Source organism: Parasteatoda tepidariorum, chromosome 11 (genome assembly GCF_982258835.1).
Source record: "Parasteatoda tepidariorum strain Cologne lab strain chromosome 11, Ptep-v5.0, whole genome shotgun sequence".
Classification (NCBI taxonomy): Eukaryota; Metazoa; Arthropoda; class Arachnida; order Araneae; family Theridiidae; genus Parasteatoda; species Parasteatoda tepidariorum.
Window position 1 is genome coordinate 18,278,390 of NC_141765.1, and position 17,506 is coordinate 18,295,895.

Sequence of the window (17,506 nt, forward strand, 5' to 3'; positions counted from 1 at the left end):
ATATCAAACAATCACTGGACAGTGAAAAGCCTGATACTCCGGAAACAAAGTTTAGAGGGGAAAATTAGAATTATATCAGTTTCATGCACTATTATTTATCAACATTTCTTGGATATATAAAAATAATAATAAAATTTAATCAGCCTTAACATTCTACTCTTTCCTTTACATTGTTTTTTAAAACAGCCCACAACTGTACCAGTATCTACTTTTTTATTGTCTATCTTATAATTTTTTATTAATTCCTTTTCTTGATTAGCCTGATTTTAAGACATATTGATTATACATTATACTGATAAAATAAAACAAAGAATGTGTTTTACATAATTTACCACATTACAATTGCATTTAAATACAAATATATATCTATGTATAAAACATAATAGAAGGAAATTTTTTCATAATTTTCGAATTTTTTGATTTAGTAATAAATTTTTGATGAAATTATTTTATTTTAATGCAGATGGAGACTTGGTAGGTTGAACCATACCAAGACAGGGACAGGGTATTGGACAGGGCTCAATTTTTTTAAGACATTAAATATTTTTGTTTATTTTTTCATTAACATATTGCATCATTAGTACTATAAATCCTAAGAAAGAATCGCATAGCTCAGCTAATGTGTGTATTTTTTATTTCAGCAAGTTGTATTTCAGGAATGTTAAGTAATTTTTTGAACTTCACTGCTTTACCTTCTAAAATTTGTTTCTATAAGAAAAGAGCAATAAATTGTAATTATTTTACAAGGTTAGATCTTTAATATAATGGTTATTTTCAGTTATTTAAATTTATATGATAAGGAAAGATATTATTGTGATATTTTATGAAACCCACAACATGGGGTACATTGATCCACAAAAAACTGGGGTAAGTTGGACCATAAAAATAATTATGAAAATCAATTTATCAATCAAACAATTTAAGCCAGTTATACAACCTGCATAAAAGGAATCATCCGGCCTATATAAATATGTGCCTCTCCATCTACTAAGGCATCCGGAGACTCTAAAAAAGAAAAGAAAAACAGAAAAGCATATAAGATAAATTAAAGCTGATATTCAATATTTCAATAATATATTGTAATTATGCATTTAAATGATAATTAGTTTCTTTTACAATAAATTTAAAATTATCCTTGAATTAATATTTAATAAACTAGAGAAATATAACACGCACACACACACATATATATGGGCGATTCTCACGAAATATGACAATTCACTGTCCCCTACTCCAAGATCTAATACTATAATAGTAATACTAAAAGAACTTTCTTTTAAAAAATTTATAAATAGCATTGCTGTTAGCATATTAAAATGACTACTAGTTTTGTATAGTTAAAAAATTTAATTGAATTTCAAAATGTCATTTTCCTAGTATTTCCCAAACAATGTTTTCAATAATAACTAGCCTCAAAACTTCTCATAAATTTTTCAATACCTAATTCTCTTTATCTCAACCGGTGTAAGCATTTCTAGAATATATGCAGAGGGTATTACTTACAAAAACTTCATTTAAAATAAGTTTTTCGGTCAAAAATTTGCTTGTCCCAAAAAAAATCTGTCATTTTCCTGGCTACTTTTATTTAGTGGTTTATAACCAAAATAGATAGAGCCAGCAATCAATATCTTATGTTAATATATTGATTAGATGCCCTCCTATATGAACATGTCTTGTTGCATGAATAAAGAACCAATTTTCTGGTTCAAAATCTATTTCAAAAATTTTTTCAAGGTGATTAGGTTTTTGTGTTGTCATCATTTTCCTGGCTTCTTGAAATCCTTAATAACATAAACTACACAGATTTATCTGAGTTATTTTAAGAAATCCTGTTGTTTTCTGCAGAATATAAACGTCTTAGGCCAAAATATTAAATTAAAGTAAAGTTGTATGCTATAAAAAGGCGAATTTGTCATTATCCTGGCTTATGAATGCCAGAACATTGAAGAGTTACCAGAATTTGCTTTTAACTGCTAATACTGTAAGGAGGGAAAGCAAATATTAACCTAATACTAAGTTTATGTATGATTGTAATATGCTTGAGTGTAATCAAAGTTATTTATTTATCTAATGATTGATTATTATACACAATTTTATTCTGTACATATCAGCAACAAAAAATTTTTTGATTCTTCCTACAGTGGATAAAAAGAATTATTTTAAGCAACTAATGGTCCATCTAACATAAAGGCCTAAGTTGAGTTACTAACTATTAACTTAAAATTACTGTTTTTTTAACTTCCAAGCTAATATGTCATTTCCCTGGCATTCAAGATTTTGTGAATTTCTATTTTATTTTTTTCTTCTCGAGCAAATGTCAATAAACTACACTGCTGCCTGAAAGATATTAATAAGTGTAACTAAAGAAGTATACAAAAAAATGTTAGATTATTTTGAAGACTTTAAATTTGAAGAAATTTTTATGGTCTGAATTGTCATGTTTAGAAAGAATCACCCATATATATATATATATATATATATATATATATATATATATATATATATATATATATATATATATATATATATATATATATATATATATATATATATATATATATATATACAGTGGAACTCTAGGTTTTCAATGTCCGTTTCGTACATCATTTTCTGCTGCTTTGCGAAAATTGCAGACACCAATAATGTAATATTATCCGAGATTTTATGTTATCCTTTTTAAAAAAATCCTGCTTCACACGTTTTTCAAACAGATCAAAATAATTTTTTTCCCACAAAGCAAACACAAACTTTCTGAATTTTCTTTTTCTTCTTCTTTTCTTTTCTTAAAATAAGCCAGTATTAATTTTTTTGTAAGTGTGGAGGATGGGCAAAGCGCAGGAAAGGTTTTTAAAGGAAATATATAGGTATGGAAGTAAAGGAAGTAAGCAGGGTTGGGGTTTTGGACGTCCTAAACTGGTTTTGGACAGGATACATAGGTTTTACTGTCTTAAACTGTTCTAAACTGACTAAAACTGTCTTAAAGTGTTCAAAACCTTAAACTTTAGTTAAAGGTAAAAATTCTATATGTGTAACCATTATGCATATAATAATTACATATATCAATAAATATTTGATATTTTTTATACAATTTACTTCAACTTATTAAAGGAAAATTATATACTATAATAGGAAAAGGTTTATAATTTTTGAAGCTCCACAATTGATTGAAAAACAAAAGTGAATACCTTCTCCTTTAAATATAAATATGCTTTTAATACTAATTAATTATATTTTTGCATAAGGATAAATAATGCAATATTAAAATTAATAATTCTTTTAAAAAAATAATAATAAATTTGTTTAAAAATTAACCTTTAATTTTTCACAATATTTTTTTTAAAAAATGTTATAACTTCTTCATCACAGGATGATAAAAAAGACATCCATTTAAAAAAAAATGTCTTTAAATATAAATATATTAGTTTAAATTGGAAATACAAAATAATTGAAAAATGTATTAACAGTTTTGAAGGGCCTAACACCAGTTTCAGTTACTGGCACTGGGGATGTATCACCACTATGCTAAAAGAATTGCAAGTATTAAAAATTACTCAAGCAATGCAAGTATTTCATTACTTGGCCTATTTATTAAACCCTAATATAAAGGAGAAAGCTTGTCTGATGTGCAAAAAGAAAGTCCTCAGCCATATTTAACTGACAAATTTCCTGAGTGCATTTCTCTTTTGATTACCTATGAGGCTGAAGCGACACCATTTCCAAAAACTGACTTCACAGAAGCTGGGAGAATCATTAAACCAGTGATATAGTGGATGGCTCAGTGTCAATTAAAAGGATGTTTTTAAATTTTGGAGTAATTCACTTAAAACTTAGAAACCGTCTTGGTGTGAATACAGCGGTTAAATTAGTTATGTGCTATCGAATTTAAAGAGGACCAATTGAACTTGATTACTGATTAACCTTCCTTTGTTTAATGTTTAAATTGAAGAGTCAAACAATATTAATAAAACATTATACTTTTAAAAACAAATATTTTCTAGTAGATTTAATTATCAGTATGTTATTAGTACTATGTTTATTTTACCTTTTAAATATTGTTCAGATAAAATTGTGACATAATTTGAGTAAAAGGGTTTTGGATAGTTTAAGACAGTTTTGGACAAAGGGGTTTTGGCAGGACGGTTTAAAATGCAGATTAATTCATTCTGTCCTAAACCTTGCCAACCCTGGAAGTAAGTGATGTATATATTAAACAATATAAAGACTATAGGAAAACTTAACACCAGTATTTACAAATATATATCCTATATAAGGATAAAACTATATTGTTCAGACTTGATACTGAATGTTTGTTATTATCATTGTAACGTTTAATAATTGATCGTAATATTTATTTTTTGTGAATTAAATTATTATTTTAAAAAATTCTATTCGATAATAATGGATTATTTTATCTAAATTAGGCTTGTTTTTCAAATTTAAAAAAAAAAAGAGAAAGAGAAAGAAACAGAGGAATTATTCACTACTTTTATTAAAAAGGTAGATAATGAGCAAATGAAAACATAGTGCAAAAATATTTTACTAACTATTTAAAAATTATCTATGTTATATGATAAGTGATAATATGTGGTATTGAAATTTCTGTACAGCTAAGGTTAAGAAATATCAGTTTCAAAGTTAATAACACATTTTCAAATGTATTTACATTTCTTCATTTATTTATATAAAAAAAATATTCTTTTAAAATGTTTAACTAGATTTAGATTAGTTCAAAAGAATATTTTTTAAAAATACTTAAAAATGGCTCATTTTTAAAAAAATTTTTAATTTAAATATCTCAATTCTATTCTAACTATCACAATTTTAGTATAACTTTACAAAAAAAAAAGTAAAAGAAACTTACCTCCTTCTCCATAAAAGAGAAGAGCAGGGAAAAATTTTACTTTGGCTTCATAACAAAGATCATCAACTTCACAGCATAAAATTGAGAGGACAGATATCACCTTATTCAAAATTTTGTTATCAGTTGATACCAATTCTAGAACTGTGGTTTTCTCTAGGGGGGACAGCTAGGAAAAATCAAATATATGTATATATATAATACTCACTCTCACTTAATTACAAACTATTTCATGACCCAGGGCTGGAAAAACCGCCCATCCTCGGTGGTCAAAAAATTTCCCGCAGACAACAAATTTCTCAAATCCGACGTTCGCGCAGACGGCCATTTTCCCGTTAATGTTCGTGATACATTTTCTTATCTTACAAGAGTCTAGTGCCTCAGTTCTAAAATGACCCTCTAATCTAGAAATCCCATTAATTCCTTCGTCAGACCAAATGTGCATGCTCACGTAATTGGTAAACAAAAGAAAAGTTGCTCAGTGAATGTGCATTTGGACTTCTAAAGAAGAAATAAACAATTCCTCTGATCACGTACCGCCCGGCTGGTGACGTCACTGTTGACTTCTCCATGGTGCAGTACCCTCAGATAAATTGACATCTAGAGAAAATTATATTTTTATTTATTTAGAAGCTACGGGTTAGTCCTCGGGGACGGTTAAAATTTCTGAGTTTTTTCGAGCCCTGTCATGACCCTTAATGAAAATATTTTTCGTATCTCAATTTTAACAAAAACACAAAAAATATATAAAAGGCCAGCATTAACACCTGTGTGAAAAACTAATTAACTAGACTACAGTTAACAAAAATGAAGCAAGATTTCCCAAAAATATAGTCAGGTCACTAATCAGGTCAAAGAGAGTCACTAGTGGTTAAGATAACTTAAATTATATCAATATTCTTATGATAACATGATTAATATTCTTTTATGATATAATATTCTTTTATGATATTATGATATATTAGTGTATAATATTTTTTTAAGAGCTCTTGTATAATATAAAAGACCCTTTATATTACATAAATAAACATTCTAGGCTAGTATAATATAGAATAAGCTATAAACATTACTAATATTTATAGATTTACAAAAAATGATAAATTGTAACACATTATTGAAGAATAGGGTTAGAGTATGTCCAAGAAACCCAGTATCATAACTACTTTCTGCTGTTACTCTACTTGCTTATTGAACAGACATAGAGTGTTAATTTTACTGCCAAGTCAACAAAAACGAATCATAATGGTTGATTTGCACAGCATGAAAATATTTATATTTTTTTTATTTATTTGAGTTAAAATAAAATTAGATGTTATGTTTGATCATGTAAGCAGTTTTAGAAAAAAATTAATTAACTTTTTGTCTGTTCCAAAGTAAAACAATAATAAGGAAATTAAGCATCAAAAATATAATGCCTTAGCCACATTATTGCTCTATTTTAATGTTTTCATCATATAAGAAAACTAAATACTTCTCTTGTAGAAGTTCATTGAATAAAATACTACAGTAGGGAACCGATTATCCGGAACGATCGGAACCATCGCTATTCCGAATAACTGATTTTTCCGGTTTTCTGAATCGCTACAAAAAGTCGTTTTTTTATTGTTAAACCCAACTTTAAAAAAAAAAAACTTGGATATAATCTTAAAAAGAAGAAAAAACGATGAAGTAATACACTAATGATTATTTCCAAAATGATGGTAAGGTAAAAATCTTTCCAAAAAGAAAGAAAAATCCTAAAATCTTAGAGAAAAAAAAAAAACATTTTTCAAAAAATTACGGGAAAATTAGTTTAATTTCGTTCCGGTTTTTTTGGTTTTCTGATTTCTGGATAACGGGTTCCGCACTGTACTTTTTTTAAATATTATTTAATAAAGAATCATATTAATATTTTTTTACATAAAAAAATAGCAAAACAAAAATAAAATGTTTAAAACTAGAGCAGTGAAATTATAAAATTTTTTAATGGTTCCGATCATGCTATGTTTCTAACTAGAAAATTTGTAAGTGACTGATAATTATTGATTCTATTTTAAAAATTATAACAAAACAACTTATCTATCAACTTTTTAAATACAAAAATGGTTAACCAACGACCTAAAAAAAATAATAAGAAGAACTTTTATTAATTGCAAAAAAATTTTCTTTAGAGAGTAGTATCATGTAACAGAGACATCATGTAAAGTGACACTGTAACACATTATCTCCAGTGTTTCTCTTAAACTTTTCTAAAAATTATCTGAATTCTTTGGTGTTTAAAAACTTTTGTGTTGGAACTTTAGAAAAAAGTTTAAAATTACTAGCATGAACTTTTACATTTAAACTCAAAATAAAATGTTCCTAACATTAAATAAAAAAATTTAATTAGAAAAAAAATGAAATTTAACATAGAAGTAAATTTCACTTAAACATGACTTTTAAAGAAGCTTACTTGAATAGAAACAGGTTCTAATTCTTGACTCCAAAAATCATTTATTGTTTCATCAAGTGCATGTTCAATGTCTTTTAATTGAGTGCTATAGCCTTCAAGAAATTTGCCATATTTACGGAGCTGAACTTCTTCCACAATTTCTGAAAAAATTATTCATTGCTTGAACAAAAATTATATCATAGACTTAATGAAATAAGAAAAAGCATTATTAATAAACACAATAGAATAAGTAATATAGATTGTGTGTATGTGCCCATATATATTGTATATACAGTTTGCCTTGGTGATAATAGTTGGAGCAGCAGATCACGATATAGAAATATCCCCTGCACGGGTACTAATACAGAAATCTTACTCATGTTTTTTTAGTACAAAATCCCTTTAGCAACTTGACAATTGTTGTTGGCCCAAACAGGTAACGACATAGAAATATGTTATAATACATTTTAGTTTTAAAACTTATAAATGGGACAATATTTTGCAAAAAATCAGTTTTGCTTTATTTATCAAAAAAAAAATTTTCAACTTAGGTAAGACTAAGTATTATTGGAATAAGATTTTGCATATAGCCACCAGTCTCCTAAAAGTGCCAAATGGATTTTAAACTTGAGTTATTCAGTTCAAGTTCATACCCTTCAGTGATATTTTTGTCAGGGGGGATATTTCCTATCATGATCTGACGTGCCAAGCAAAATCACCAAATAGATTTTAAATTTGCAAATTTTTTTCAAACAAAAAAAAACATATAGATGTTTACCCGGGGGTGGCTACGAGTTATACCTTTCGAGTTGCTCTCTTTCTGTGATGTTTTTTCTTTTAGATACTCGCGAGCAGTTGCCGGTAAGTTATCAAGACTTGGCGATTATTTTGCTGCAGATCACGATACGGAAATCTTTCAAAAACAACTGTTGTTATGTCATAAAATACATCTATCATTCACAGTAGTTCTGGTATCTTACAAAAATAATAATTAATAAAGTTATTAACATATTTAATTAGAATAACATAGTAACTTTTCAGCAGCAGATGAATCAGTACGCCCCCTTAACACATAAAAAAAGGAATAAAAAACAAATACAGGAAGGCAGAGTATTGATATAATTAAAAAGAAAAATTAATAAAAATGATTTTTTTCTTTACTTTAACTTACTTATTACACCGTCATCAACTGTTCCAACATCCCATTCCTTCACATCAACAATCATTTTAGAATTTTGCGATTATAAACAAATTCTAAACAGTTGAATAGTCATCGGGCAATATTTCATAATAAAAAATAAAGTCAAAAAGCAAAAACTCTGAAGACGCTACATAGTTTAATACTTTTGTAAGCGCAAAGGAATTTGAATAATAAAGACTAATAAAAAATTTCAGTATCAAAAATTTCTGAAATATGGAATGTTTACTCCTGTCTACAGATTTTATTGAAAGGTACAAAATATCATTCGTATCAACACTTTACCAATCAGTTTTTTCAGTTTTAACTCGTATATACATAATTTTTTAGAATATAACAAACTGAAAAACTTGAAAGGTTGGTTCAGTTTTATCGGTCGGAACAAATCAGAAACAAGTTGTGTAATTAATAGAACGGGTAGAAACAATTAAACGGTTCACTTTTACCATATGTTTAATGGCAATGATGGAACATTCTCACTGTATGTAATTTGCATTTTCCCGTGCGCAAGTCGTTCCTATTAAATGAAGTTTCTGAACATAAGGGCAAACACATCTGAAACAATCTTATGCTGTGTGAATATTCCTCGAGAACATTATAACACTAATAAAGTAAATTCGTTTTTTCTACGTCAATGCAGCGATAAACACAACAGCATTTTTTCGCTTTGGTAGCTGCGCCAAAACAATTGCAGACGGAAAACTAATGGAGCATTCTCACTGCATACAACTTACATTTACTATGCAATTTGCGCATGCGCAATCAGTTCACCTTACATGAAGTTTCTAATCGTTCAGAACGCGCATCTCAAACAATCGCATACAGTAAAAACACCTCACAAAAAAAAAAATTAATTAATGACTGGTCAGCGGTACAGGGACGAGATCCTTGCACCCTACATGAGACTTCTTCACGAAGCATTTAAATTTCCTATTTACGGATGATAATGTGGGGATTTATTTATAGACTATGTCAACCCTCATCTATCAAAACGTACCTCGTGATAAAATCAAGTTAACATGTCTTATACACTAGGGATTTGGTATTTAATATTTGCAGTGGTAGTTACGCCATATTACTCCCCTTCCAGAATTTTATCTGGGAGAGAATTCGATTTCGAGCAGACTAGTGCATTAAAAGGGGAACTGAACTTACACTTTGCTTCTAAATAAGGGACTTCAAGTCTTCTTATCACGCCTAAATCACATTTTTTTAAAACGATTTTTTTTCCCCTCCGCAGAGGATCAAAATTGCGCTGGCATGTCTTCGGATCATCCTCCGGGATGTTTCCCAGACCGTCGCCAATAGCCCATTGTGCAGCTCTAGTGCGACGTAAATTAACAACAACAATCATTTTTTTGCTTATAGCATTTCGCTCATTTTTTTTTCTATATTGTTTATTGCCGGGAGACTTTATTTACTTCGCCGGATCTTTTTTCCTTTGAGCAGTTTATATTAAGCAAGTCAACTGTTTTTCTTTCTTAATGTGGACCATCCATCATGTTAGCGAGTGTATATCACGTCCGCAGGTCACCATTGTGGGGATTTATTTATAGACTATGTCAACCCTTATCGATCTAAAGATACCTCGTGATAGAATCAAGTTAATATGTCTTATATACTAGTGATTTGGTACTTAATATTTGTAGTGGTAGTTACGCCACAATAACGCCGTTCCCACAGGGCTCAGCTGACGGACGAACTGAGAGACCAATCGGAGGATATTCCTCGATTAGAGTAGCCTGTGATTCCACCTGACCTTAATCCTATGGACCCCATGGATGCTCAATTGCAGCTCGAAGAACAGCTCCAACAACCATCAATGAGCTCAAGTGTGACTTGGAGCAATAGTAAATGCAATGGCCACAGAGATTGATAAGGACCCTGGTAAACAATATAAAAACGCTGATGCAAGAGTTATGCTGCTGTTAGAAGCAATCATATACCCTATCATAATTCGTATTAATAACCGTCGTTCAACAGCCGATCCAATTTTTGGGGTTTACGACTACTAATGTTCAACTCTGTCACCTTGTAATTTTGAACCCAATCCAGAAGACAAGGGAACTCCTGGATCAATTATTGAAAGAAATTTTGCGTTTGTGGAGGACTTTTTGATGGAACTAACCCGCATTTTCGTTACATCGGGAGGAAGATCACGAGAACCTCCCATGGTTAGTCCGACAGCAAGGGGACTCTAACTAATGATCCGTCTTCCACTAGGGACACTTTACTTCGGCAATCTTGTCGGTGCGAGCCGGGTGCAGAATTCATATCGACCGATTCGAACCCGGGCCCCCTCACTGGGAGACGGGAGCTCTATCCCCTGAGCCACCCTGGCTCAGACAAAGTTGCTTAGAGTTATTTTATGTCAAATCACATGTTTCTTTTTCTTTTCTTTTTTTTTTTTCTTCGCCTCGTAATATGGTTTAACAAAAACATTATTAGCAGTTCAATTATAATTTCTGAAAACCATCTACTTTTATGTATAAAAACGAACAATGCATATTAATTTCTTTTAATTTCTAATAAATTTTGGTGTAATTAGATTGTAAAGTTGCGCTTTACCAATCCACCGCAATGTCTTGATTTTTTTTTCTTTTGTTATTTTATGGGATATTCATCCCTCTGTTGGTTAGACTGGTGAAAAGAAGAGCGAATGTGTTATGAAGAGAATTCTGCACGTAGTTTGAAGGTTTAGGGAGTGGCAAACAACAAGGGGCTTTGCCTCTAAAATTAAATCATCATTATTAAATTATGAACTAGGGTATTGAATAGGACTGGAGTGGACAAAGCAAACACATTCGAGTGATAGCGAGCAGGAGGTTGAGCTTCCTAGCAATACAAAATGAATCATTCAGTAGTCAATGCACACTCATCAGCATGCAAAAGAGAAGATTAATAGGAGTCGGAAGATAACTTTTTAGTGATTACAGAATCGAACAAAAAAGGAATCCAAATCCAGATGATAACTGTTAATCAGTTAAGAAAAGTTATAAAATTATTCATATTTTTATATGGAGAGAAGCACAGATGCATCATTGAATGGATCTTTTCAAATTATTCTTTACATTTACTTACATTTTTGGAACTTCGTAGTACCAAGAGTATTTTTCGAGACATTTGACTAATTCTGTACTTTTTGCACACCCTGTGTGGAAAAGGTATTAAAAATAAGCTTTGATTTCAATGATACATGTTGGGTTGTTTATAGTAGCAATGTTTTTAGGTCTGATATCATTCTATAAAATTAAAATTATCATATGCATTAAGTTCGTGAAAGATAGGAATAGGAGAATATTTTTTATTCTTTAACATAAAGCTTTTTGCTATGCAATATGATGAAATTTCGACGACATCTAATTATGAAAAATTTCGATGATTTGTAAGATCTAATATCTTATATTTAACTATTTTAACTGAACAGCAGCAAAAAAAAGAAAAAAAAATTAAGAGAAGGGTACTGAATAAAAATATTATTTTAACTTCGTTTTATGCTGGATGTTCTGTATTGACTGTCTTTAATGTATATTTTTAGAATCCTTGCCAAAAATTAAGTAAGAAAACTATCATTTGGCATACCTGCCAACTTTTAATCACTTCCATTATCATTTTTCCCAGTGGCATTAAAATGGAATTAAAACTTCAATTTTAAGCAAACAAATACGTTGCATTTGAATAAACTTAAGTTGACAACCATGATAGTACCGCATATTAATATATGTGCTTAATTTTTGAAAGAATAGTGGTGATAAAAATCATTCAAAAATTAAGTTTATGAAAGAAAAAATAGTATATATTTACTAACACTTCAAATATGAAAATAAAATCTTCCAGAAAATCCGGAAGAGTTGGCAGGTATGATTTGGGGTTGCTAATGAATACATTAGCGAGGAAAAGACAAAAATACTCTCGAAATCTAATGAATCACTAATGGACGAGGAATAACTGGAAATATCTAAACCTGTTTGATTGCGAAGCAAACAGAGAGGAATTAAAAGAATCTTATTATTAAAAACATATGCAAGTTAACTTAAAACAATCAAACTAGTTTTTAAGGTTTTCTCCCCGCCTTCTTCTTTAGTGATTCAATAGATTTCGATAAAGTTTTTGCCTCCTCCTGTAATAAATACATATTTTCTGACCTCTATCTGGTATATTTTCTTACCGTAGTTTTCGACAAGGACTTTAAAACATACTTTAACGACGCTGATTACGATTTCTATAACTCACCAAAAAGATTTAATTTCTTTACTCAAATTAAAAAAAAAAAATGAATTAAACTCCTGCAATAAGGGATGTGATCACTAGAGGATGCGATAAAACTTTCTTTACATGAAAGACAATTTTGAATATATATATATATATATATATATATATATATATATATATATATATATATATATATATATATATATATATATATATATATATATATATATATATATATATATGTAATAACAGGGCTCCAACCCTGTTATCAGTGTTGTATTTAGCTTGAAATAATTGCAGTCATAAAGGACACGCAAAACTATGCGCTCTTACGTTTTATACCAACATAGATTTGAAGTAAAAAGGCACATTCGTACATTCCTTGTATCCTTACGCATTAAGGAAAATCATTTCTGCTTCCTTATATGGAATTGAAAAAGGAAACGATTCTAAAAATAACTCTTCCTTTGAAATATAAATCTATTTATATTTCAATGGTATGTTTTCAGCCTTGAATTCCTAAAATAGAATCTCTCTACGATTATTCTTTAACAAAGACATTTTATGAAAACGAAAGAGATTTAATTCTTTTATTAATACAAAAGTATTTAATTTTTGTATTACATATATATATATATATATATATATATATATAATATATATATATATATATATATATATATATATATATATATTTCAATATTCAAAAAATTCTTAATTAAAATTGTTTGAAAATAAGATATCTGTCATTAAAAAAAAATTTCAAATCAAAATATTTGTATGCAAGAGAAAATTTTAATTTGTAATAAAATTATATGTAATTAATTTTTTAGTGAATTTGAGAGTATCGAACTTATTATGGAGGATGATTTTTTATCATATTAAAATGTTGAAATTTTTCAAAGAATTAATGCTTCATCAGTGTCGATGTCTCTCTTTTCTGCACACTACTGATTATATCAGAATGTATCATTTGCTAATATCTGAATTACTACTAAAAATGTAATTCAAATCGAATCTAATCCAAATTTTATCCAATCCTCATATATATTTATTAAAAATACGAAAATTATACATACATTGGATTATTGTAACTCTAAATTTAGTACCAAGTCCGATAAAAAATTTTAATTCTTTCTTCCAAGGTTTCAATTTGTTTTAAGAGCCATTTTTTTTTTAAATTTTTTTTAGAGTTTATCAGAGTTAGATACTTTGACATTTTTGATTTTGTTAAAAATTTCAGGATATGTTCTTGTGTTAAACTATTTTTCTTTTTTCAAGTTTTAGCGAGTCAGAATCACAGATCCTCTGAAATATTTTGAGAAAAACACATTGATTTACAAGTGGTAATACTTTTTGTGAAACAAGTGAGTGAAGACACTGACCGTTATTTTATGTTCTACTGCATTCATTATTATTTTTCCTTATTATTTATGTTCTACTACTATTAAGACATTAATACTGTCAGCAGACTAGTGCATTAAAAGGGGAACTGAACTTACACTTTGCTTCTAAATAAGGGACTTCAAGTCTTCTTATCACGCCTAAATCACATTTTTTTAAAACAATTTAACAATTTACAGATTTTCTATAACTCTTTCTGTATTCAACTACTAGGTAGGAGGTCCAAACTTTAGGGACATTCTTTTCCAGCGAATTTCAGCCTTCTAGTTTTGGCGAAGCAAATAATGACCTTGAAAGTAGAGCAAAATTTAAGTTTCTGGCTATTTTAAGATCAATTTTAAGGTCACGCCAAATAAACACCACACATATAATTATTTTTTTAGGTACTTGTTGTGATAATCAATTTAGGCAGACATAATAACTTAATAAAGCTTTAATTAGCAAAATTAGGCTAGCCGCTGAGGACTACGTACTTATAAACATAAATAGTAAAACAATTGAAAATCAAGCACAGTTACAGTTAAAACAAGATGTTAATAAATATCACCACATTCACCCCGAGCTATTTTAAGAGTTCAGGGAGTGACTTGAATCAGTCAGTAACAAAGTCTGAAAGATAAGCAGGTGGTCTTCGTATTCTGGATGTAGTAGGAGGCAAAGTCTCTTCCTGTTTTGGTCTCAAAAATGAGTCAGTGTTTTCCGAAGAACAGGTCTCATCAAGTGAGGATTCCAAAAGTTGATCATCAGTAGCCTCGTGGGAGCTGTCAGAAAGTGGGGTTTTTAGTAGAGGGGTTGCTAGCATATCTGCATCAAGGGCCTTTTCAGGAAGTAACCCTCTAGGAGCCAGGTGACGGACATTAATAGTAGTTTCCCTGCCGTCAGGTAACCTGACATGAGCATATCCTGGATTAGCCTCCAACAGCTCCACTTCTTGAACCATGGGCTGATACTTATTACTACGATTGTGGTTTTTCATTAGAATTGGGCCAGGAATGGTGAGCCATGTAGGTAGAGAGCAGCCAGTGTGGGAGCGTCTCGGATGTGCAAACATTCTTTCATGAGGGGTCTCATTAGTGGCAGTACATAGTAATGATCTAATCGAGTGGAGAGCAGGTTGTAGCATGGCTTGCCATTGATTTGTTGGAAGCCCTTCAGATTTAAGAGCCAGCTCAATAGTTTTCCAAATTATGCCATTGTATCTCTCGACCTGGCCATTACCCGCTGGATTATAGGCTGTTGTTCGGCTGGTAGCAATTCCTTGAGCTGTCAGGTATGACTTTAGTTCGTGAGACATGAAAGAAGTGCCCCTGTCTGAGTGGATATATGCAGGCATTCCAAAAAGATAGAAGAGAGTCTGCAAACAGGAGATGACAGTTGAAGTTGAGATATCGGAGCACGGAAAAGCAAATGGGAATCTGGAGTATTCATCAACAATTGTCAAAAGAAATCGATGTTTAGAAGAGGATGGTAAGGGGCCTTTAAAATCTAAGTTGAGTCTTTCAAACGCTGAGGTTGCTTTGATGAGGACTCCAGAGTTTTTGATAAATTTTGGTTTCAGTTCTCTGCAGATGTGGCAATTGTTGATAGTAGCTCTCACATCAGTGATTGAGTAAGGTAAATTTTTAGAACGGATCCAGTGGAACATTTGGTAACACCTGGGTGACAAAGAGAAAAGTGGAGGTCTTTAAGGTCAGAAACCTGAGGGACAATAGATGCGGACACTCTGGACAAAGCATCAGCAGTCGAATTTTTGCTTCCTGGGCGGTAGACAATATCAAATTTGAAGCAGGCAAGCTCAAGACGCCATCGCAGTATCTTCTCATTTTTTATTTTGCTATTGTGTTGTTGATTAAACATAAAAGAGACTGAGCGTTGGTCGGTAAACACCTCAAAGTGTCTCCCTATAAGGTAATGCCGCCAATACTTCAGAGATTCCACTATGGCATATGCTTCTTTTTCAATAGATGAATGTCTTTGCTCTGATTGATTTAGGGTACGTGAAAAAAAGGCTATAGGGCGACCAGCTTGGCTCAATGTTGCCCCAATGGCAAAGTCAGAAGCATCAGTTTCTACACGAAATGGAATGTCATTTTCTATTGCAGCAAGAGATGCATTGGCTACATCATCTTTTACTGACTGGAAGGCTGTGGTAGCTTCCTGAGATAAAGGGAAAGAGTTGCAAGCCAAGGGGGGACGAATTTTTTTTTGAGAAAGAAGGGATCCACCTTCTATGATGGGCGAACATTCCCAGAGCACGTTGCAATGAAGCAGTATCTTTAGGGACAGGTAGACTTAAGAGTGGCTTCAGACGTTCTGGATCAGGTTTAATATTTTTATTCTCAATTATGTAACCAAGTAGGGATATAGATTGAGAAGAGTAGTTACATTTTTCTTCATTTAGTGTAAGATTAAACTTGATTGCAGCAGATTTGAACCTTGCAAGATTTTCATCATGTTCCTGTTGGTTTGTACCACAAACAGTCACATCATCTAAGTAAGGGTAGGTATCTGTAAGACCTTCTTCTTGTACAATTTTATCAATTGTTCTTTGAAAGCATGTCACACCATTGGTAACTCCAAAAGGGACACGTTTAAACTGAAAAAGCTTTCCGTCTGCCTGAAAAGCAGTCATGTGTTTTTCAGAATCCAAAATCGGGAGCTGATGATATGCATTTCTTAAGTCTATTTTACTAAACACTTGGTAGGTAGCAACCTTAGATATGAGTTCCTCAATTTTAGGTAGATGATAAGCATCTAACATTGTAAATCTGTTGATTGTTTGAGAGTAATCGATGACCATCCTAGATTTTTTGTTTTCACCTTTCACCACAAAAGCTTGTGCTCTCCAAGGAGAGTTGCTGGGCTCGATGACCTCTTCTTCAATGAGTTTTTGTATCTCTGAGGTAATAAACCCTTGATCTTCTAGAGGGAGACGTCTTGACTTAGTTTGCACTGGTTTGCAATCAGGCGTCAGGTTTGAAAACAATGATACAGGTTGAATTTTAGCAACAGCTAATGAGCAAATTTGGAGGGGCGACTTGCTGCCGTCAAAATTGATGACTAAGGAGGAATGGAGTTTAAGAATGTCATGACCAATCAGAAAGTCAGCACATAAATTCTTCATAACCAGTACTTCAATCTGTTCATACTTGTGATCTAGAAGGTCAAGAGTTACAGTTGCACGCCCAACCACACTTGAGGTAACAGCAGAGTTGGCCATAGTGATAGTTCCAGAGTATGACTTCAGTTGAAAATTGCATTTCTCAACATGTTTATAGTTTAAGAAACTGAGTGAACTCCCAGTGTCTATTAGAGCAACCAATTTTACACTATTTACTGTAACAAATGTGAGGGATTTTTGGAGACAACCAGGGGCTGGCGACACAGAAGCCATTAGATGAGCAGAGGCAGTAGTATTTATTTT

General features: G+C 30.9%; 1 protein-coding gene across 1 annotated transcript in view; it reads right to left on the bottom strand.

Annotated features, from left to right (window-relative positions):
* The window catches only part of SWIP (strumpellin and WASH-interacting protein), a 48,980-nt gene extending 40,111 nt beyond the window's left edge, over positions 1-8,869 (bottom strand). The window contains exons 1-4 of the mRNA XM_016066996.4: positions 8,440-8,869; positions 7,290-7,429; positions 4,862-5,027; positions 938-1,005 (exon numbers count right to left, since the gene is read on the bottom strand). Of these exons, the coding sequence (XP_015922482.2) occupies positions 938-1,005; positions 4,862-5,027; positions 7,290-7,429; positions 8,440-8,494 (429 nt within the window). The 5' untranslated portion in view covers positions 8,495-8,869. The remainder of the gene's footprint in view (positions 1-937; positions 1,006-4,861; positions 5,028-7,289; positions 7,430-8,439) is intronic.
* Between the last annotated feature and the right edge of the window lie 8,637 nt (positions 8,870-17,506).